General features: G+C 53.3%; 1 protein-coding gene across 2 annotated transcripts in view; it reads left to right on the plus strand.

Annotated features, from left to right (window-relative positions):
- The window catches only part of TGFA (transforming growth factor alpha), a 102823-nt gene that overhangs the window by 14966 nt on the left and 64031 nt on the right, over nucleotides 1-23826 (plus strand). For both annotated transcript variants that reach the window (XM_008254281.4, XM_008254277.4), the window contains exon 2: nucleotides 23071-23124. In XM_008254281.4, the coding sequence (XP_008252503.1) occupies nucleotides 23071-23124 (54 nt within the window). The remainder of the gene's footprint in view (nucleotides 1-23070; nucleotides 23125-23826) is intronic.

The following is a 23826-nucleotide window of genomic DNA, read 5'->3' on the forward strand; positions in this document are numbered from 1 at the left end:
TTTCAGAACTATGCTCTATTTTAACTTTCTTTGGGCAGAAAAAAATAAGACATTATTTCAATTTCCTGGAATAGAGCTCTTTTATGGATAAGGTAATGTACCCTTCTTTCATTGAAGTCATTATTTCAAATAAATTCTGTTCTGAATCTTCTATGGGCGGTAGAAGGTTTGGGCTAATGAGCTGGTTATGCATCAGCAAATCACTTGAAAGTTTTACTGTTGGGAAAGCAACATCAACTCTCTATGTGATGGGAGCTCATTTTCTTATGAAGGGCCTCTTTCCCAAGCTGTGCAACAAAGTGTGTGGGGGGGGAGGGTGTAAACAAAACAGTCCTTTCAACTAAATTGGATTTTTTTGTTGGATTTCAGAAAAAAAGGCGGGATATTTTCCTTTTAATAGGAGAACGGAGGCCTGTGGTCGGTCCTAAGATGTCATCCCACATAGATTGCATCCAAGTGATCAAACAGTAGTTGTGATTTTTGTGAGCCAAGCTTAATGCAATGTTTGATTTGTGATTCGCCCAAGGTGTAGCATATCACAGAGTCGATGGGATGAATGACAAAATAAGATCTGTCGGCCTGAAGTGAGGGTGTTACCTAGGTAGTTGTTTCATTTGTGTTACAGAATTTTCAGGTTGGGAGACATTTAACGGCATCAGATCTCCACTAGGTTTGGTGCTATTGAAGGAAAGGGAACCATGAACTGGCCCTTGGCCCCAGCCCCTGAATTTCTTGTGAATTGTGGCAGAAGCAGAGGCAAACTTTTTTACCTTGTGGCATGAGGTCCAGTGAGCACCTTGGGCCCAGAAGGAAGGTTCTTGGTGTGAGGAGGCAAATGCACTGAGAGAAGATGACAGCCAATGCTCAGGAGGTTCCTGGTTTGGGGTAAGCTCTTTAAGTGCCTTAGGCGTTGCACAAACCCTTTAACCCACCTAGGAATCTTATGAGATTTGGTGAGTATCCCCATTTTTATAGGCAAGGAAACTAAAGGCACAGAATCTTAGGTAAGATGCCTAGTCACCCACAGACAGCAAGTGGTGGAATGAGGATTGGAAGCCAGGACCCGCGTCTCGTGTCCTAGCCACTCCAGCATCCTGGCTGTGTCAGTCCAGGAAGGCTGTGGCTGCCCGAGCCGTTCCTGTGGGAGAGCACCATGGTGTAGCAGACCCCGGGCCAAATGGCATCAGACTGCCAGTCAGCCACTCCCGTATAGTTACCATATTGAGACGACTTGCCATGCAGCTTAAAAAGAAATACTTTAGGGCTGGTGTTGTGGCCTAGCAGGTTAAACCACCCCGTCTGCAACACTGGCATCTCATATGGGTGTGGTTGGAGTCTCAGCTGCTCAACTTCTGATCCAGCTTCCTGCTAATGCACCTGGGAAAGCAGCAGAAGATGGACCAAGTGCTTGGACCCCTGCACCTATCTGAGAGCCTGGGATGAAGCTCCTAGCTTTGGCCAGGCTCAGCCCTGACCATTGTGGCCATTTGGGGAGTGAACCAGTGGATGGACGATCTCCCTCTCACTTCTCTAACTCTGCTTTTAAAATAAATAAATACATCTTAAGAACAAAAATACTGCTACTTCTCAATTCTGTGAAACAAGAAGAGTGGAAGGCTTATGTCCTCCCTCAGTCGGGAGTTCAGGCTTTTGAAAGAAGATAACCACACGAGGCATGCTATTTGACATCATTTGCTTTGATCCAGCAACTTCAAAAAATAAATTCAATAATGGGAGACTGTTTGCTTTTCTACCACAAGTGTTTTAAAAGCCCTTGTTTTAGAGGGTGCTCGTGCTTGATGCAAGATCCTCACTCTGAAACCCTCTGCTGGGGAGCTGGCCCCACCCGGATGCCTCCCCAGGCAACATTTTCCCCAAATCACAGCAGAAGACAGCAAGTCTTCAACACGTTTACTTGAACACTTTCAGTCCAGCTAAAGATAGAGCCTGTGTTAACACATTTGCTGGTGGCTGGCCGGCTTTCACACTCTGCACCCCCAACTTGAGCCGTGGCAGGTACCCACAAGAAGCACAGGCAGTTCCCTGGACTCCATGCAGTAGCAGACGACGCCAGAGCTAGCATCTGCTCCTTCCCTGCCTATAGGAAGTTCCCTCCTCCCTCGGCAGCCTCTGATGGCCATTGTCCCTCTGAATAGCTACACTGTTCACCCCTCAAATGTTAGAGCCGGGCCACAGAGCTGGCATTCTCCATGCATCTGTTGAAAATGGGTTTTTGCTCTTGGGTAAAAGCTAAGGGAATTACGCACGTTGGCAGACCATTTACAATGAATCTTTAAAAGGTTCTCCAGGGAGCAGGCAGGTGGCTTGGCCGGTAAGATGTCCCACGTTGGAGTGCCTGGGTTTTAATCTCCACTCCTGACTCCAGCTTCCTGCTGCTGTAGACCCTGGGGGGCAGTAGGAGGTGACTCAGGTGGCTGAGTTCCTGCCGCCCACAGGGGAGTCTTGGATTGAATTCCCAGCTTCTGTCTTTGACCTGGTCTGGGGCCAGCTGTAACAGGCATCTGGGAGTGATGTTGGGACTGAACCAAAAGGTAGGAGCTCTTTCTGTCTCTCTGCCTCTCAAATAAATTTTTTTTTTGAAAAGGTTCATGGAAAATGTACATTGTCTTTTTTTTTTTTTTTTTTGACAGGCAGAGTGGACAGTGAGAGAGAGGGAGACAGAGAGAAAGGTCTTCCTTTTCCCGTTGGTTCACCCTCCCATGGCCGCTGCAGCCGGCGCACCACGCTGATCCTAAGCCAGGAGCCGGGTGCTTCTCCTGGTCTCCCATGGGGTGCAGGGCCCAAGCACTTGGGCCATCCTCCACTGCACTCCCTGGCCACAGCAGAGAGCTGGCCTGGAAGAGGAGCAACTGGGACAGAATCCGGTGCCCTGACTGGGACTAGAACCCAGTGTGCCGGCGCCGCAAGGCGGAGGATTATCCTAGTGAGCCGCAGCGCCGGCCAATGTACATTATCTTTTAATTCCACTTTTTTTCCAAAAGCTTTTGAGATACTTTATATTACAATATTGATACTGATATTACAAACCAAACAGGATCTCCTCGCAATGAGTGTGCTTCTAAAAGATGTGTGGGTCTGAAGAGCCTGGATCTCATTTAAAGCACTATTTGATGATCCTTTTCTAGAACAATCTCCCTGTTCCTTTGCTTGCAAATTCAAATCATTCACAAAAAGCAGACTGCAGCCCGGGCCACAGCCACACAGAGGCGACCAACTGACTGGTATGTGAGAGGTGCTTCCCGCTGGTCTGCCGGGGAAGGGAGAGCTGGTGTTTTCGGGCTCAGGAAACCCCGCTGTCTCCCAGGATTTAAACACGGAGCAGAGGTCTCCTTGTCGTTTCTACAGAGTGTTTCCACATTGCATGGTAGGCGTCTTCCATCTATGTTTGGGTCACCTACTCGATTTGCGGCCCAGTGTCTCTCATTTCTTCCCCTCTGGTTGCATTTTATTGCATCGTTCAGCAGGTGGGGCGTGAGGGTTTACTGTTTTGGAACAGAGAGTTCCTTTTGGGTGCAAATCTCTTCATCTTTCCAGCGTGTACCTCAAAACCCAAGAAACCCAAATAGCATGGAGCTGGTGAGTGACAAGGAAAAGACTTGGGTGAAATAAGCTTCATCCCCTAGCGGTGCAGACAGTCACCTGGCTGTCTTCATAAATGTGCTTCGCCCACCGGGGAAGAACCACACTGGCTGGCTGTTTCCAGTTCCCGTGCCAGGGGAGGTGGCTGAAGCGGGGAAAAGATGTTACTCCAGCCAGTGCCTGTTCACAGTCTGCACCGGGTGGGTGGTTTATCTGAGTTCCCAGCCCTCGGAAATGAGAAGTGGGCCCGTGATGGAGCCGTGTGTGTGTGTGTGTGTGAAAGCTAGATTGTGCTAAATTACCTAGCCATGTGTTTTTCTTGGTTTTCTGCATTTTAGTTTCTTCCATAAATGGTTGCCGTTGTTTTTCACCTGGGCTGTTTATCACCTGATGAGCTATTTTCGGAGGCTTCACAGACAGAGTTTCACTAAAACTCTGAGGCTTTATTCATGTGAAGGCCTTTGTGCTTTGTGGAGGTGGACACTCTGAATAGCTGCTGGTGTTCTCCCATGCTGCCTCCCCTGCACTGAGAAGGGAGAAGGGGTTCACGTTGATGGCACCGGGGTGCCCACTGGTGTCTCTGGGTGACCTGCTTGCCCCAGCAGCAGTTCTGCGTGAGTGTGAGGGAGCATGTGTGGTTTCATCTGGTGGTTCTGTGTCCCATGTTGTGGATACTTTGTTTTACCTTCTCACACCATTCTCAACGTCCGCACTAACTTTCCGTGGTTGGCCAGTGTCTTTAGTGATGACAAAGAATGGACCCCACGGCTCTCTTCACTTCTCTCTGCCTTCGTTCTCCACCTGTCTCTCACAGAGAGCATCACTGGTATGGCAATGGATATTTTGTGGGAAGAACTAGGAAACAGTTCATCTTCCAGGCCAACCATGAACACTTGGAAGTGGCTGTTTAGAATTTGGAAGCTGCATTTGAGTTCAGTGGAAGTAGTGCTGTGATCGGTTAATATCTGCAGTGGTTCAGCGAGCAAGTGGTGATATGTGTGCAGTGTGTTTGCATTCCTAGGAGATGATGGGTCATCCTTCTCAGGAGTGAGAGAGGAGCAGGTGCTGTGGCACAGACGGTTAAGCTACTACTTGGGGCACACAAATCCTATATCAGAGTGTTGGTTTGAGTCCTAGCTGTTCCATGCTCCTAATCCAGCTTCCTGCTACTGTGCCTGGGAGGCAGCAGATGATGGTCCAAGTACTTGTGTTCCTGCCTCCCCACAGAGGAGACCCAGATACAGTTTCTGGGTCCTGCCTTCAGCCTGGCCCAGCCCCGGCTATTGCAGGCATTTGGAAACTGAATCCTCAGATAAAAGATATCTCCTTCTGTCTTTCCATGTCTATCACTCTGCCTTTCAAATAAAATAAACCTTAAAAAGAATGAGAAAAAGATGGGCCTCCAAGAATTAAAGGTGTTTTTATATTGCTCATACGAGGGCACTTCAAAATGTATCCTGGAAAACAGAATGAAAAAATGAGTTTATCTTGGCACCCAAAAATTTGAAATCCACAATAACTTTTTTATGGTGTACTTTCTGTGAACTTTTTGAAGAAACCTTCTATTTCATGCCTTTTTACTTAAATATACCACTTGGGTTTTGTAAAGGCATTCCATGAACTTGTTATCATAGCCATGTTGAAGCATACCAAGCCCTTTTATACCAGCTGGGCACCCTGGCAAGGTGGGGGCCCTGGGAGGGGTGGGCTCGTGTGTCCTGATGCCCTTAGGGACATGTGGGCTGTTTCCCTCCTCTCAAGTGAGAAGCAGAAATCACAGCTAATGCCGGGCAGTAAAACTGTGTGGACATTTAAGTCTGCTGATCTTGGCTCTTACTGAGCTGTTAACGGGAGTGTTCTGACTGCCTCCTTGTCAGCAGGAACACAGCTCCTACGTTTTTAAGAGGGAGGGACTCTCTTCCCTGCCGGCACGTGGCCTGCTAGGGTCCTCCAGTGCCAACAGCCATCGCAGCACCGTTCTCCCCATATCCGTGTGGACAACTGTCTGTCAAGTTCTCCTCCCCGCCCTACCCCCACCAACAGACATTGGGGAGGGGACGTGGAGGAGAGTGGGGTCCTGGGTTGTGTGCTTCTGGGGCCTGGGAGGTCACTGCAGACACTGTGATTCAGCGCCCGGGCACCTTGGGCAGTTTGCAGCGTGCGTGTGCTCTCTTCCTGGTCAGCGCTGACCTATTCGTTTTGTGGCTGCAGATCCTTCAGCCCGTGGTGCTGTCAGGCCAGCCCACAGCTGGGCAGGATGTCACTCAGAATGGGCTTCCCATGGCACAGCCACTGTTGTCTGCAGGCTGACACGTCCTGGGTGTTTAACATGGGTCTTGTGGGAAAGTGCGCAGTAACAGAACAACACTCCTGGGACTTGCCTGGAGATGTAGGGACAGAACCTCCATTGCAGGTCGTAGCACCCTGGAGCAGCCCGAGGAGAATGGGCAGGCCCTGGAAGGGAACTTGATGAGAGATCTTTAGAGAAATTATGGAACATTAGGACCAAGATGAGATTTACTTGGGTGGATTTGACCCTTGTGGGTGTTGAGCCTCCTAGTGGGTGTCTCAGCGTCTGTGTTCTTATTTATTTGTTGATTTGCTTTTTACACTTTGGAGGGAGACAGGAAGTCACAAAGGGGTCTTAAAGACATTGATGAAGCTGTCCTTGAAGCTGCCCACGGCCCAGAAAGGTGAAGAGAAGGCAGCGGTGGTGCAGAGAGAGGCGAAGTACACCTGCCACGTTCAGTCCATCAGGGGTCTCATAGGCCCCATTTCCGCTGTGTTCTGACCTGTCTACTTCTTGCATCCTGCACGGCACCCACCCGGTTTTCCAGTTTCCACTCCTGCTCCTGACAGCCTCCTCTGACCCCAGCCCCCTGAATGACACTGCCGGCACCTACATCAGAGGCTGTTGCTCCTCTGCTCAAAGCCTTCCTGGGGCTTGGAATAGAGTCCAGACTCCTAGGGCTCCCCACAGGAGGCGTCTGCCTGGCTGGCATCTCTCCGGCCTCACTTCCTGCCACTGTCCTGCCGCAGCCTCACCAGACTTCTTGCTCTTTCTTGGACAGGCCAAGTTCACTCCCCACGCCCACCAGGACCTTGGACTTGCCATCCCTCTGCCCCACAGACTTCCAGGACTGATGGGCTCATTGTATTGAGGTCTCTGTAGATGTCAGCTCTTCAGAAAGGATGTCCCTGATGACTCTGTCTATCCCTACCCATCCATGCCAGCACATGCATACATACACGATGAAGAAAATGCTGAGAACCGCCATCCAGAATAGTACCTACAGTGTCTTCTTCCAGAAGGAGAGGCTCTTGATCCCACAGGTCTTTACAAAGCCCTCCTGCTCAAATAGGAGTCCAGGTGTTGTCCCATTTGGCTCATGCTGGCGGGACATCTGTGTGGAACTTACTGGCAGGCTTGGCTCAGGAAGGAACTGGGTTCAGCAAGTATCCGTGGTGAGCTGGGTGTGTGTGTCGGGCACTGTTCTGTGTGCTGAGGATACGGTGAACAGACACTCCCCTGCCCCTTGCACATAGCCTCGGATAAACAGATGTTGGGTTGTGACAGTGCTAGGAGCCAAAGTGAGCGCAAGTGGGGAGTGCGCCACCTGCATGTGGCCTGGTGCCATGTGTCCACAGGAGGTTCGTGCTGGACAGAGCCTCCCCGCCTCCTGCAACACACTCAGCTCCTTTCCTGCCTGCATCACGAGAAAGGGCGGGACGAGGGGCTGTGCAGTTTGGAGCAGTGGGTTAAGCCACTGCCTGCCACACCAGCATCCCATATCAGAGCACTCTGCTTTCAATCCAGCTCCCTGCTGGTTCTCCTGGGAAAACAACAGATGATGACTCCAGTGCTTGGACCCCTGCCACACACCCTGTGGGAGACCCTGATAGAGTTCCAGGCTCCTGGCTTCAGGCAGCCATTTCAGAAGCAAATCAGTGCATGGAAGATCCATCTCTTTCCTTCTCTCTCTCTTTCTTTGTTGCTCTACCAAATAAGTAATTCAGTTAAAAAAAAAAAAAAAAAAAAAGAAGAGTTCTCTGGAGCCGAGGCTTCGTTTTGCTCTGAAGGCTGCATCTGATGCCCACTTGGGAGCCCAGCCTTGGGTGTAGCTAGGAGGCCAAGAAGTCGGGGTAAACCTCCATGCTGGTAACCATGTTCCGCTCCCTCCATTGGAGCTCGCCGACAGCGGACGGAAAATTGTGTTGACAGCTTACCCCAGCCCACACAAGGTTCTCTGTTTTATGTGAGAAACCACACAGGCAGGTCCAGCCGCCCTGAGAGCAGGATTCCCTTGGTTGTTTCCAAGGCGGCTCGGACTCCCGACTGTGCCTCTCAGCCTCTGTCTCGGAAGGTTGCCAGGGAGCCCCCTCGCACGCTGCGCCAGCCTTCCCTGCCTCCCTGCTGCCTCTGCCGCCTTGGCCATGGTCTCTTCCCGTGGGGATCGTGGTTGACCTCCACTTCCGTCATCCCCATGCGCCCAGTGTGAGTGAGGCCCGGGGCTCAGGGTGGCCCAGCCCGGTGGGATCCATCCCTGGCCGAAGCTGGTCGCTGCTGCTCTCTGGGAGCCACTGTGCCCCAGCGCTTGCTTGTTGAGCCTGGTCCTCCACCCATCTCACAGGGTGCGAGTAGCCACGTTGGAGGGCCGTGCTCCACAAGCATTGCTTACTACACTCTTGCCTGCTTACATTGTGAGCTGAGTCAGGTGGGGAGCGATGGCTGGGAAGCAGGTGTTGTCTTCTCCTTTCCTCCCAGGCAAGCCGACAGGGCCTTGGGCACCACTGAGAGCCTTGGCGCTCCGGGAGCACCCAGCAGTGTCTCCTGTGTGTGCAGAGAAGCCCGAGCTGCTGGCCACTGCCTTTCTGGGAGGAGGACATTGTGTTTGAACTTCAGGCAACAGGATGACTGGGTGGTTCAGACTGAAGAATAAAGCAACTCAGCTTCATGGTGTGGCAATTGTCATTAGCCAGTTTTGTTTGGTTTCTGTTCTTGAGTCAACAGACTTTCTTAAAAAAGGTTTATTTTATTTATTTGAAAGGCAGAATTAGAGGGAGAGACAGATCTTCCATCTGCTGATTCATTGCTGTCTGCTGCTGCTTTCCCAAGTGCATTGGCAGGGAGCTTGATCAGAAGTGGAGCAGCCAGGACTTGGAGATGGTGCTACTGTGGAATGCCAGTGCCTCAGGCGGTGGCTTAACCCACTGCACCACAGTGCTGTGCCCTCCATAGGCTGTTTCTTAGAGCAGTTTCAGGTTTACAGCAGAACCCAGCAGAAGGCCCAGGGAGTTCCCACACACTTCCTTGCCCTGTGCCACAGTCTCTCCTGCGGTGACTGCTGGGCTGGGGTGTGTGTGGGTCACAATAGAGGAGCCAGTATTGGCACACTATCACTAACTAGAGTTAACGTTACTTAAAACTAGATGGAAGCCACAGTCCCTTGTTCATGTCCCATTGTGCTGGTGTGCTGTGGGTTTTCACAGGTGTGTGATGACCGTATCCTCCTATACCACAGTGGAGTCACTGTCGGAAACATCCCCTATGTTCTGCCTGCTCCAGCCCTCTTCCCTCCCAAGCCCCTGGCCACCGCTGATCTGCCGCTGTGTCCGCAGGTTTGCCTTTTCCAGAATGCCATGTAGTTGTCATCCTATGGTGCAAAGCCTCTTCAGACTGGCTTTTTTCACTTGCTAATATGCATTTAATATTTCCCATGTCTTTGTGTGGATTGATGGCCTATTTCTGTTTTTCTTTTTTTAATTGAGTTTCTTTATTTGAGAGGCAGAGAGAGAGAGAGTGTGTGTGTGTGTGTGTGTGTTCATCCCTTGGTTCATTTCCCCCAAATGCTCTCAGTAGCCAGGAGCTGAGAAACTCAGTCCAGGTCTCCCACATCCATGGTAGGAACCCAGTTATTTGAGTCATTACCTCTGCCTCTTGGGGTCTGTGTTAGCAGGGAGCTGGGGACTGAACCCAGATGCTCCAGTGTGAAGCACTAGGCTGAATGCCCTGGCACATTTTTATTACTGCATAATAATATCTCACTGGGTAGATGGACCACAATTTATCCATTCACCTGCCGAAGCACATCTTGGTAGCATCCAGGTTTGGGTGACTATGGACAGAGCTGCTGTAAACATCCATGTGAAGGTTTTTCTGTGGACGTGAGTTTTCCACTGATTTGGGCAAATACAAGGAGCACTGTAGCTGGATCCTGTGATAGGAGTGTATTCGGTTTTGTAAGAAACTGCCGCACTGTGTTTGAGAGCCTTGTGCCGCTCCGTGAGTTGCTTTTGGTTGCTAAACCCCTTCCCATCAGATGAATCTGGTTTTTCTAGGCAGAGTGCCAGTGCCGTCCGAGCCCTGTTCTGCCCTCCTGCTGGGGCTTCAGTGGGGAGCGCTGCCCCTCCGTTGTCTCTGTATGCTCCTGCTCTCGCTAGAGCTGAGCCCTCCGAGCAGTGAGCTCCCTCGTTTCCTGCCCCCTATTCGTTCCTGCTTCTCATCTCTGCCTTTTCCCCAGCGAAAGGCAAGGGGTAGGTAAGGAAAGGAGAGAGAGCAGGGTCGGCAGGGAGATCCCACCCCTCGGGCTCTGGGGAAGAGCTGCTGTGTCTTCCCCAAGGATTTGGCTTCCGTCTGAGGTGCATTAAGCAGCCACCGCTGAGACGTCCACCATGCACTCTGCCCTAAAACCGTGGGCCGGCGTGCCTTGTTCTTACTGGTTTGACTCCAGAGTCAACAAATGACATTTCCTCCTATGACTCAGTGCACGTGGGGCATTCACTGAGCAGCTTTGCTACACACAAATGTGACAGTGTGCATTGGTCTGAGGGAAATACATCTGGGGCTGTGGAACGAACCGTGGACCAAGAGAAAGTCCAGTGAGTTTCTCGCTGTGTATTCCCTCCCTCCTGGGCTCCTGAGTCTCTGTGGAACCTCATGACTACAGCAAACTTGGGGTGGGTTTTGGTTGCAGCTTGTCTTTAGAGAGAGGCTTCGTGTTGTGCAACCCACATGCTTTGGGTTTCTATGAAGAGACAGACAGGAGGCATGCACAGGTGAACATCAGAACAGAAGGAAGAGCATCCCTCCTCCCACTGTGAGACAGTTTGCAGGGCTCTTGTGAGTGTCCCTGTCAGCTCATGTATCTGCCAACTACTTCTGTTTCCCCTGAGTTCTGGTCCTTCTGTCCATGTGCAGCTGCCGCTGAAGGGACTGTCCCAGTTGGGGTCCAGAATTTCTCAACAAGGTGTTCTGTTAGCTGCAAAAGCAGGGCAAAGTCCATAGAGGGCTGGCATCCTGGCCTCATCTGTTAGGTACCAGGAGTGTCCCCCTAATCATTGCGACAGTCAGAAAATTACCACTCCCAGAGGCACCACCAGCAGTGCCAACCCCTGGGCTCGGGAGTGGTCAGGTTGGGGGTCTCCTAGTGAGAGACTGGTAAATCTGGATGGAGGAATGACCCCATGGCAAGCCAGGAAGCAGAGAGAGAGAAGCTAGGCTGAACTTGAACTCAAGTAGTCAGCCCTCTTGCAAGAACCCTCCTCTGAGCCAAAGACCTCCCATCAGACACACCTCTCAGATGCCATGATTAGATCTCATCTCCACCCTTACTCCATTCATCATTAGCATTAAGACATCAGACCTGAAACGTGTGCCTGAGCTTCCAGGAGACAAGTACTGCTGTGCCCATAACAAACGTGGTGATCAGCACTGGCGCAGCCCTGTCCCCACCCCACTCCTGGGCTCGTGCCACCTTGATCGGAGAGTTGGCCAAGTCCCACGGGTATTTATGTCGGCCACACCCGGGCCTCACAGTGACTCCTGCAGGGCCATTCCAGGGGGTCCTGAATGTCGTGTTACAGTGGGCGGTAATCAGTTTGTCAACCCAATGATAGTCACGTGGAGCAAATGGGGCAGAGTTCAAGGATGGCTTATCCTTGCCTACTCCCTGCTCCCTGCTCCTACTGCAAGTGGTTTGCAGCAGGCAGGTGTCTGAGGGTGGCCTCGACACAGCTGAGGGGCTGCACCTGCTAACTCTGCTGGTCCAAGGTGCACATGAGCAGAACCACTGCTGAGCTGGCCTACAGGGTGGCCGGGGAAGCTGAGGCGAGGCCAATGGGCCTTCAGGGCTGGGGTGGGGGCTTGAACATCCTCAGGACTCTTGCAGAGCTGGTGTTGGGTTCCTGTATTTCTGATGCTGTCTCATCAGCCACCTCACAGCTCGGAGGGGCCCGGGGCTGTGGACAGACCCATGGTATCTGCCCCTTGAGCCCCAGCCTTGTCTCTGACACACTCCTACCCCTTCTGACTTCCTCTGGGACTCTGGGAAAGTCAAACATCACCCTCACCAGAGTCGCCGCGGGATTCGAAGCCTGCTGTCCCGTGGCTGGAGCAGGTTTGTGGAGTGCCATGGCTCAGTGCGGCTTCTTTGCGCCTCTGAGCTGGCTCCCACTGGAGCCTGTTGGCGATTCAGCAGCCGAGGGGCTCCAGCCTGCCTGACAGTGCACTGCCATACTTGCCCTGCTGCCTGGCAGTGCCCAGAGCCTGGGAGGGGCCCTCAGCCAGCCAGGGATGGAGAGGCTCTGGGGAAGAGGAAGGAGGATGGTCAGCTCAGCGCCCAGCCCCTGAGGGTCCAGGTCTTGAAGCTTTAACTTGGCAGAGATCCGGTGAAAGAGGGGTAGCGTGAATCTGCACAGATGGGAGTGCGTGCTGGGCCTGCCCGCCCTCTGCACGTGCTCCACACTGCCTGGTTCACGCACTGATGTTGGTAGAGCTGTGCGCAGGTGTGCTATTGGCTGTGCTTTGTAGGAAGGGGGGCAGGGGGGCAGGGGCAGTAGGGGGAGATCCCCGTGCGGCAGCCTGAGGCATTGCCTTACACCTGCCAGGCCTTGGGGAAAAAGGCATCTCAACAGGGTGGTGCTGCTCGCCTCTGCGAGGCTCTCTGTGGCTTCCCCATTGGTGGTTTATTCTTTGCACACTTTTCCAGAATTCAGGGAGAGCACACGTTGTCTGCCTTTGCAGCAGCACCCCCTGCATGATCTTGTGCATGTGGAGTCACTCCTGGGTGTTTACCAGGGTCTAAAGAGCGCCCAGAGGTTTGTGAATATTCTCGTTTGTCCTTTGAAGTAGGGAAGGGAAGATAATGACCAGTGCCCCCAAATGGGAGATGGTGGGAAATGGGGTCTGGGCTGAGAGAGGAAGAGCCAGAGGGGACTGGGCCACATGGGCGACCCGAGTGGAATCCAGGCCTGTCCTGGTGCTGAGTCAGGCGTTGGGGGTGCAAGGACGGAGTCTCGCCTATTGGAGGGGTTCTGGGAGTGGGCGGCATCCTGGAGAATGTGGGGAGTGGGCCTGGCCTGGGAGGCCGGGCATAAGGGAAGTAGTGCAGTGAGGAACTGTTTCAGGCAGAGGAGATCAAGTTAGTGTATTCAGAACACCTGGACCAAGTATGCACTGGGGGTGGGAGAAAGGGCTTGAGTAGGGTATGTGGGAAATGCCCGCAGGAGCACGGTTGGGTGTGTTTGCTTCAGTCGTGTCTTGTCCTCTGCAGCGTCAGCTCCTTGTCACCGGTCCTGCCTTTGCTCACGGAGCTCCTGAGCACCTAGTGGGCAGTCGGTGCTCACTGGCCTGAGCGACCCCTGCAGCCAGGCCATGCACTGAGCACGACATCCCTGTCGTCTTCTCCTAGGGCTGTGGCCAGGCCTCAGGTGCAGGACCTTTTGTTTTCTCATTAAAGTTTCTGGAAAAGGCAACAAGATGCATCTAGGGTAGGAAGACAACGTTTCAGGGGTCACCTCACTGGTGACCACAGCTCAGGATCAGCGGGGCAGGCCGGGTCAGCAGACTTGACTGCGGGTGCAGACAAGGATGGCGCTTCCTGCACTCCTCCATGGTTTGCTTTTTTCCCTTTATCCTAGTGAGACTGTGTGACATCACTATCTAAGCACACGCACATGTTTTAACTCACCACTGAGCCGAACGATGTAGCCAGACCCGTGTAATGGTCTTGAAATTGGGAGGACTGTGTTTCATGGGAAGAAGGCCTTTTTCTCACGTGCCCTCCAGCACTAGAGCGCCCGGAACAGGTGCTCAGCTAGCACCTGCTGCAAGACTGCATGTTGTCATTCAGGTGTCTTCTATGGCCCCTGGAATCAGAAGAGCCACACCATTGCTGCAGCAGTGGGAATCTGGGATAGAGGTGAGGAAGGACTTCCCACCGAGGGGGCAGGAGGTCCCTTCCCTGGCCCACACAGTCTTTCTACCCAGTTTATTCCCCTACAACTTTGTGTTCAAGCCAATGACCTCTTAGAGAAATGCACCTCAATATGCAAGTACTGAAAACCTAACTGGCATTGAGGCATGGTGCCACGTGTGAGGTCAGAGACGGATAGGCCACAGCTCCTGCCACACTACGGGGAAGATGGGTTGTGCGAACTTCCCAGCTCCAAGGCATATGGTAAGGACGGCTCTGAGACAGGAATGACCATTTCTGACATTTGAGTGAGGCCTTGAGAGGCAGATTTGATCCCTGGGGATGTATCAACATGGGAGATTAGTGTTTTAAATAAAAAATTATTGACACATAATAGCACATTGGGGTGCAACATGAAGTTTTGTACAGTGTGCATTGTGTGATGGTCAAATTAGGGTGATTAAGATCTCCACCACATTTCAGCGTTTGAAATCCCCATGCTATCGATAAGCAGCAGCAGTAGCTACCACTTGCTGCGTGTTTACTGTATGCCCTTCAGTACCCATTTCTCCTGTGTCTCCCTGTCCCAGCATGGGAGGTGGGTGTCTGCAGCTCTGTTTACAGCTAAGGATTCTGAGTCTCAACTAAGCCAAGGTCAGCAGTGGCAAGGACTTAGGTCCAGGGGTGGCAGGAGCTGGGTGAGGGCAGTTGAGGTGCAGAGAAAGGGGGTGGCTCCCGGCAGGAGTTCAGTTGGAAATAGAACCAGGGCCCAGGTTATGCTCTTTAAACTTTGGCTCTGTGTCTGGACTGGGCTCTGTGGGCAGCGTGGAGCCCGTGGAAGGTGGAGAGGGAAGCAGTGATGTGGTCTCACAAGCTCACTCGGGCAGCAGGAGCAAAGGTAAAAGAGGCTGTTGTTGGCAGCAAAACCAGTTTGGCGGCTGTTGTGATAGCCCGGGGAGGTGATGGGGCCTGAACTGGCGCAAGGCGGTAGGGATGCAGGGGATGGACCAGATGGAAGATGTGGCAGTCAGGGGTGGGGAAGGAGAGGGCAGATTGACAGTGGCTATCAGCACTGGTGGGGATGAGCTTATTTTTAAACACATGACTGGAGATCCAGGCCTCCAGAGAGGGGTCAGGAGTTGCAGGTGGCGTCTGGGGCGTGGAAGCAGGCCCAGCCTGTACGGGAGTGTAGGTGGGCAGCAGTGGCGAGTTCAGTGGCCCACACCGTCTGCCTCTGCTGTAGAATGGAAGATTCCATGGTTCCTTGATAGCTTGGATATCATTGCTATTCCAGGCGGCTTGGACATTTTGAATAGCAAGGCACAGTCTCGGATTTCTTTTTTGTTTTTCATTTGCTTGCAGTTGGGAGGCACTCAGTAATTATTCAGTGACTTAATATTAAGCAAGTCACAATTTCTTTTTTAACCCTCAAAAGCTATGGTATTCCACAGCCAGTGCCCTGGAACCTGAGTGACCAGCAGCAGAGCAACCCAGGGCCCTACGTAAAGCCGCGTGGGTGATGTCCCAGAGGGAGGGCAGGGGTGAGGGGGTCCTCGCCACTTCCTCTCATCCTGAGATTTCTGGATGAATCAAGCCAAGGAGAAGTCCAAGGAAAAAGCCCCGGCAGCTGCCATGTTTAGGGGGCACTGGCAGTGGTCCCCAGGACTTGGTGAACCAAGTGTCACGTCATCTAACAGACTCCAAGCAGGAGTCCAGGAGTAGATGTTGCCCTCTGTGGGACACAAAGGTTGAGTAACGGAGCCAAGGGCTCACAATTACGGGGTTGCAGAGGCAGGATTCCAACCCAGACCTGACAGCAAAGCTCCTCTCTGTGCACTGTGACAGAGCCCGAGTCAGGTTGGAAACTGGTAGAGGGTTGTGCACAACTGCCCTTTGCCCATGTTTCCTGCCTCCTGGTCCTGAGGGTCTGTGCTGAAAACTTTGCTTTTTTCCCAGCTGACATGCATTTATGTGGGTAGGGAAGATCTCTGCGAGCTTCTGGATAACGCCAGCTTGTTTTCTGGGATGTCGTTGTCGTGCGGTATTGCCTTTGGCTCACTAGGTTGGACTTTGTGTTCATGGCAACCCCAGGGACCTTTGGGAAGAACAGCAGAGGGTCCCAATTCGCTGACCCAAGAGCATTCCTTGTGGGCTGTGGTCTTGGAGTACGTTAGCAAGCCCACGTTAAGACTCTGTTAAAAATATAGAAATGGAAAGGACCCTGGTTTAGATTCTCTTTATTCTGATCATTGGCATAGATGCCATGCTAAGTGGGAAAGTGAGATTGTCATAAAGTGGAATACTCTCAGTGGGACAGCGCACACGTGGCCTTCATTTTCCTGATCCCATTCAAAGCAAGGAATCCACCTGAAAGGGGGTGGGACAGGACCAGTGCCCCCCACTGGAAGCTTGAGGAAAGTGCACAGTTCTGTGTCTTCACAGATACCTGGAATTTCGGAACCTGGCCAATCTTCTGGCCCAGTGGTATCGCTTAAAGATCAGGGACCCGAGATTGAAAGAGGTAAAACGACTTGTTAAAGGTGACAGCACTCACAGGTGACCCTGGTGTCAGGGCCCCCCCGTTAGCTTGTGTTCCCCATATTGCTGTCTGTCCAGGAGAGGAAGGGCCATCTTTTGTAACAGGTGGGTGTTCTTTGGCTGTCTTCAGTAAGCTGAAGCGTAATGAGGCCAGCCGGGTCCTGTAGCATGAGCTTGCAGTATCTGTCACTGATAAACTGGGGACTCTTGGGCAGTTGCTTAACTGTACCCCTGTACCTCTACCTTCTTACCTCTAAAATGGGAGCATAACACAAGTTGAGTATCCTAATCTGAAAAACTGAAATCTGGAATGCTCCAAAATTCAGACATTTTTTGACTACCAGCATGATGCCACAAGAAGAAAATCCCAAACCTGGCCTCATGTGACGAATTGCAGTCAAAAAACAAACACTGAACGTTCTGTATAAAATTACCTGCAGCCTGTGAGTATAAGGTACATATGAAACATAAGTGAGCTCCACGTTTAATTATCTCATTATGTATATTCAGCTCTCCCCAAATCCAAAAGACTCGGAAACCTGGAACAGTTGTGGTGCCAGGCGCTCCAGGTGAGGGGTTCACCTGTGCTGTCTGCTCTGCACCCCAAGTATTGACTGGGATGCTGCAGAGCACACAGGGAGTGCTCACGCAAGTGTGGCTGCTGTCACTTCTGATCGCAGTGCCTGGCACAGTGATGGTCTCATGACTGAGCCACCCCTCGGGCTCCGTCCCCTGCTCTGCCACTGGCACAGAGATGTGCACCGTCCGGACCTCACTGCTGGGGCTTTGCAGTTTAAAGTTGCCCTTCCCTGCTCTGTGGGTCAGGAACACAACACCAGCCGTTTCTCACTCATTCTCTGTAAGACTCTGCCCTTGGCAGCTGACTCCAGAGTGTGTTTAGAGAGCAGCGTTCCAAAGGCTGAGATGTTGGTGGAAAGAGCCCTACATCCCCTTGGCCTGCCTGCCCTATGGGGTTCATTCCTGAGCCATGTTTCTGAACTCCAGTCCTTGCCATCCCCAGGACACTCTGAAGCCGTTGGGCCAGCCCTCCCTCCCCCCGCAAATCCCATGGCAGCTTTCTCTGTGGTCCTCTGAGCAGGTGCACATGTGAACTGTGTCACCTGTTCCCAGGCCAGAGAGCACAGCTCCTCTGAGGGCTGTCCTCCAATGAGAGATGCCACATGGATGCTTCTGGTCCTGATATCCTAATCAGTTACTGGAGAGTCTCAAGGTTAGGGTAGGGGCAGGCTCGTGCTGCCCTGGTGCCACCAGCTCCCCTCGCTGACCTTGTCTGCAGTGTGTTCCCTTTTTGTTCCTTCTGCCTAATCAGTTCCTACCCTGAAGCCAGAATCTTTTCCTGGCTATCATACTCTGAGATATAAACACGTTGATAAAAATCATACAATTTGGCAGGTTTCACTAGGCAGTTAAAATCCGGTAATGTTTGCAAGTAACACTGAAGCGCTGGGATATGATTCATAAGGGAGGATGCCCTGAGCCTGTACTGTAGGCTCCGAACTCTGTGCGGCCCATTTGTCCACGTGATTCTCTGCTCCCTCGGCTGCCTTGGCAGATCTCCCTCTTCGGGGACCACTGTCTACTCCCTGAGCTCCTGGCCGGTTCCTCATGACCCCTGGGCCCAGCCATGGTGGGAGAGGAAGGGGCAACGGGCTGCTCCCTGGGCACAGACTCATGTGCCTCCTGCCTGCGTTGGGCTTCACCTGCAGGCCTTCCCTCGCCACCACCTCTGAATCCAGAGCATCCCTCATCCTAAAGGACCTGCTGCAGCCTCTCGCCAGCCGCCGACACCCAAACCTCACCCTTTACCTGGGAAGCCTGGCTCAGGGGATCCACGGGTGGATGAGCTCTGGATCCTAGAGGGAACAACGGCTCCATCCAGTGGAGCATGTGGGAGCCTGGGAGCAAATGCTGGCCACGGTGGAGGCCAGGCCAGGGCATGGTTGCCTCTGCTCCAGTGGCTGGGGCCCCGGTACCCCATGTCTAGGCACTACAGCTCAGTGTCCTTAGAAGAGGGGGTCTCCAGGTGGCAGGTAGTTGAGGATGGAGGTTCCCACGCTGAAGGCACAGCCTAGGGCTCTTCCCAGGATTGCCAGTCCCAGGCAGGAGCCAGGGGAGCCCAGCTTTGGGGCCCAGGGGAGCTGGGTGTCCAGCATCTCTCCAGAGCATTTCCCGTTTGCACATGGGCGAGTGCGTTTCAGGATGGCTCCACTGCTGTCACCTCAGGAGATAAACAGGCCGGCCCTTCCTCTTACATTGTTTCTGCTGGAAACGTGCGCCTGAGCGCCACAGAGCTGACTTTATCAGTGCGGCAGCCCTGTCCTTCCTGGAGGTAGGCCTGGGTGCTGACTGTTTTGGGAACGAGGGGTCAGGCTTTTCCTGAGGTCTTTCTTCCACTGTGTGTGGCTTTCCCCATGACACCTGTGCCTTTTTTTTTTTTTTTTTTTCCATTTTCCTTTTTGAAGTTCACAATCTTGGGATTCCCCTCTTGGAGCTATTTTGTGCAATACTGGCAGGAGCAGCCCAACTGGGATTCTTGGCTGCATCTCATCCATCAGAGGGCCTGTGACGTACAAGTCCAGCTTTTGTGTAACACATTTAATTTATTTATTTGAAACAGAGTTACAGACAGAGGGAAAAAGAGAAGAGATCTTCCATATGTAGGTTCACTCCCCAAATGGCCACAGTGGCTGAGGCTGAGCCAGGCTGGAGCCAGGAGCCTGGAACTCCATCCAGGTTATCCATGTAGTTGACAGGGGCTCAAGCACTTGGGTCATCACCTGCTGCTTTCCCGGGTGCATTAGCGGAGAGCTGGGTTGGAAGTGGAACAGCCAGGACTTGAACTTGCATTCATATAGGATGCCAGTGTCACAGGTGGCAGCTTAACCCACTGTGACACAATGCCGGCCCCAAGATCCAGTTTTGAAAGTCAGGCAGAAGGGCCCTGTGGCTGCGGGCACCGAGGCTGCATCTGCACCACGTGTCTCCTTGAGCACCTGTGTGTGGCGCCTGGCCCTGTAGCCAGACTTTCCCGACTCCTGACCTGGTTGCCCACACGCCTCGGGGCTGCCAAGGCCCCATGTTCTGCAAGGTCTTCATGCAGCCTGGTTTATAAGCACAGCCACACGGCTCGGGGGTCAGGGCCCCTGGGTCTGCGCAGATTGGGCAGCTACCAGCCCAGAAGCCGGCACCCCAGCCCCTCAGGGAAACTGGAGGCCATGGGAAAGTCCCAAGAGGCTTGACCCCCTCGTGTCTGCCGAGCCTGCTGTTTGGACTTGGGTGGGGAGGGGGACTGATGAACTCCTCCCTGCCAGGATTCCATGAGGGCTATGATTGGAGGGACTGTTGTTGGAGTGGCGATTGCTCATCCCCTGGGCATGGCAGTTGGACTGAGGTGAGCTTGAACCTGACTGCTGCAGCTTGAGCAAATTTCTTAGCGTGTGTAAGCCTCGGTTTCCTCATCCGTACAATCAGTTCTATCCGCTGGATGGAAGGCAGTGAGGCTGGGAGGTGCCCGGCTCATGGCTATCACGAGGACTAGGTGAGATAACACCCATACAGCCCTGGTGCTAAGCCTGGGACTGCTGTGTGCTCAGTGGGACTGATGCCCACCCCCTGAGACGAGAGAGGCCTGACCCTAACCTCTGGGTCCAGGACCCCCCACCCCCACCCAGGGAGCTTCCTACGGGGGTGAGAGGAAGCCGAGGCCTCACGCTGTGTCCCAGGGCCTCTTCCCTCTGCGGGCATGGTGGCTTTGCAGTGAGTTTGGCAGCTGCTAGCTCATGGGTGAGGATCAGGAGGTGAAGCGGCCCGTCCTGGGGTGTGGGCAGCAGCCATGTCCCACACTGGCATCTTCCTGGAGAGCTGGTGTCCGCCGTACTCCATTGCATGCATTTGCTCTCTCATCTTGGCTTTGCTTCAGTGGACGCCAGCGGGAAACCTGGGAGCGGGGCTGCGCTCACCCTCACTGACAGGAGTGGGGCAGGGAGTGAGGCGTGAAACTCGGGCACTAGGGACAGGCCCGTCACGCCTCCCGCCAGAGGCATGCAAAGCATGTCCTGCGTCGTCGTGTCGTCCTCTGCTGCTGTTCTGGGTCACTGGCTGCCAAGCCCAGACTGCTGTGTGGCAGTGCCAGGAGAGGCAGAACATGACTGCTCCCGAGGTTTTTTTGTTTTCTTAACTTATTAGAGACGCACGCTGCAGCCGGCGCATTGCGCTGATCTGAAGGCAGGAGCCAGGTGCTTCTCCTGGTCTCCCATGGGGTGCAGGGCCCAAGTACTTGGGTCATCCTCCACTGCACTCCCTGGCCACAGCAGAGAGCTGGCCTGGAAGAGGGGCAACCGGGACAGAATCCGGCGCCCTGACCGGGACTAGAACCCAGTGTGCCGGCGCCGCAAGGCGGAGGATTAGCCTATTGAACCGCGGTGCCGGCCATGGCGTCTTAACCACTAGGCCACATGTCACCTCTTTTCCCTCGCTTCAAGTGTGCAGCTCCTTAGACTTTTCCTGGCTGGGTTAGGAACGCCAGGTGTGTGGATTACATGCTTACCCCTTTATTTTTATTTATTTTTTTAAGATTTTTTTTTTATTTGAAAGAGTTATAGAGAGAAGGAGAGACAGAGAGAGGTCTTCCATCCACTGGTTTACTCCCCAAATGGCCGCAATGGCCAGAGCTAAGCCAATCCAGAATCAGGAGCCAGGAGCTTCTTCCGGGTCTCCCATGCAGGTGCAGAGGCCCAAGGACTTGGGCCATCTTCTACTGCTTTCCCAGGCCAGAGCAGAGAGCTGGATCAGAAGAGGAGCAGCTGGGACTAGAACCAGCGCCCACATGGGATGCCCACACTTCAGGCCAGGGCTTTACCTGTTGTGCACTGGCCCCTCACTTACCCCTTTAAATGTATCCAGGGAGACCCCAAGAGTCACACTTCCAAAATTAGCATCACCTGGCAACCAGAAAAGAATTGCTCAGGGAGATGTGTGTGCTTTGCTAACTGTCACTCTCTGTCCCTCCACCCTGCCCCCACTCCAGCCCAAATACGTGGTTCAGGATGCTGAAGTCGGGGGAGTTCATGTCGGGCCTCCAGGGAAAGCTGTCTGAGGTTCTTAGGATGTTTCTTGTTTGACGCCTCTGTCTCTGTCCCAGGTGTCTGTTTTCCCTGAGTCAGGACTTCCACATCTACACCCTCAGGGAGAAGGGGCGAGGCGCCCTCACAGTCTGCGGAGTGGTAGGCTGCCTGGGCCCCATGCAGTGCAAGAGTGAGAACAGGACTTGGCTGGTTTTCTGACCTCACTTGGTTTGTCCACCTGCTGGGCCAACCCGTCCCAGGCCCTCCGCATGGACACCAGGGCACCTTTTCACAGTTCAGTTTGGGGAAGTCATTCTAGTTTAGCTCATCTTGATTGTGTAACTCCCAAGAGGTTCTTTCTTCACTGAGTGTTGTTGCTGTGTTTCCAGAAATCTCTGCTGGGGTAACGTGAGAGCCGCTGGGGGCATCTGCTGGCAGGGGTGGCTGTATGGTCGCACGGCGCTCCGTGCTCAGAGGGGCATGAGCTTGGGTTCACTGCTCGACAGCTACAGTCTTGAAACCGTATGGTTTTACCTTTGCATTTGTGTCTTGTAAGCGAAACCTAATGGGCCAATGGAGTATGCAGTGCGGGCTTGGAGCCTGGGTTCCCAGGGTCCTGACTCCTGCCATCTTCCTGCCTCCCCTCGGTGGGTCCTTGCTCTGCCCTGCTCTGCTCCTGATGAAACCTGGACACAGAGGTCGAGGTTAAGTGTATGTACCCCCTGCCATCTTGGCTGGGGTGTGTGGGGGAGGGGAGCATGGTGGTAGCCATCCTCTCCACCTCCCCTCATCCAAGTGCCCAGCACATACGGGCATAGAAGGTGCAGTACCCTTGGGGTGGCCCATCCATCTTGGGGGGGACCACGGGTCCCTGGGAAGAGTGAATACCTGATTATAGTTCCCCACCGCAGATGGGTCACAGCACATCAGTGCAGCTGCTGCCTGGGGTGGGGTGGGGCGGGGTGGGGACCCAGTCGTCAGGGGCCCCTTGCACATGTTGTCACTGGGCCCCCGAGGGCCTGTGAAGGGTGACGTCCTGCCTGTAGATACCCTCGTGCCCAAAGCAGAGCAATGACATGAACACTGACATGAATGACTGTGTGAATGTACTTACAAGTGATTACAGTGGTAAATGTTATGTTCTGTGCATCTGTCCACAATACAAACTCAGGGCAGGTGTCCTGTCCGTAAAGACACTGGTTAAGACCTTCATGTCCCATATTGTAGTATCTGGGTCCCATCTCTGGCTCTGGCCCCTGACTCAAGCTTCCTGCTAATGCAGACTCTGGGAGGCAGCAGGTGGTGACTCAAATAGTTGGGTGCCTGCCACCCACATGGGAGACTGGATGGAGTTCCTGCCCCCCGACTTTGGCCTGGCCAATGGAAATTTTCCATCCACTTCGCCCTCATGAATAAATAAATGATTTTAATATATAGTGTTTAAAAAAATACCACAACAGGTGGCGAGAGAGACTGTGGGAAGATGGAAGGAGTTTAGTGCCTGCTCTTTGAACAAGGCCGTCCCATGTTTTCATTTTGTGCTGGGCCCGCAGATGGTATACCCACCCACCCTCAAAGGGCCTGTCCTGGAACCCCCCGAGAAGGCTGTTTGCTGGGCGGGCTCTTACCTGCTCTCTCTCTTCTTCCCCTTGCAGGCATCCTGCTGGCTGTGTGCCAAGCCCTGGAGAACAGCACGTCGCCCCTCAGCGGTGAGTCCAGCCTCTCCTGGGGCCGTGGGCGGTGTGTGGGCTGAGCGAAGGGAACAGATAGGGCCTAGTTTGTGGAGCTTGTGCTGTCACCTGGAGCGCTCCCTTGCTGGCTTCCTGCCCACTGGGCGCACCTGTGCCTGAGCCCTTTGCTTGCTCCCCGGAAGGAAGGTCTTAACTGTTAGGCCCAAGGCAGGCAGTTCCTGGCTTGCACAGGGGGCCTGCCTTCTCCCATCTCCCTTCAGCGCTTCAGACGGTTTGTGTAGGCAGGTGCACTGAGAAGCGGGGCCAGCAGGACCCCAGAGCTCTGAACCAGTTGCGTCTCTCCAGCTCACATGCTCATTCCCCCTCAAGGCCCCAGATTCCTGAACTTGCTAGGCTGCATCTGCCTGGTGAGCTTTGTGCAGTTGTGTTCTGGTTTATTTTTGGATATTTGTATGCGAGCCTCCTTCTCTGTTTCCATCATTAAGATCCTAGGTCAATATATTGGGGAGCTTGGGAAGCACAGGAGGCAAAGCATGCGGGATCGCGCATTATAGGGAAGCACCTGCCTTTACAGGTACAAGATGCTTTCAGCCAGAGTTAGTCCTGGTGAGGAAGGGGTCTTGATTCTTGCTTTTGAAACTCATGTGTTGGGTTGAGCATTCTTCCATGTTGCTGTGATGTCCTAAAATGTATCCATGTAAAAAGTCACGAAACTCTATT

Source organism: Oryctolagus cuniculus, chromosome 2, assembly GCF_964237555.1.
Source record: "Oryctolagus cuniculus chromosome 2, mOryCun1.1, whole genome shotgun sequence".
Classification (NCBI taxonomy): Eukaryota; Metazoa; Chordata; class Mammalia; order Lagomorpha; family Leporidae; genus Oryctolagus; species Oryctolagus cuniculus.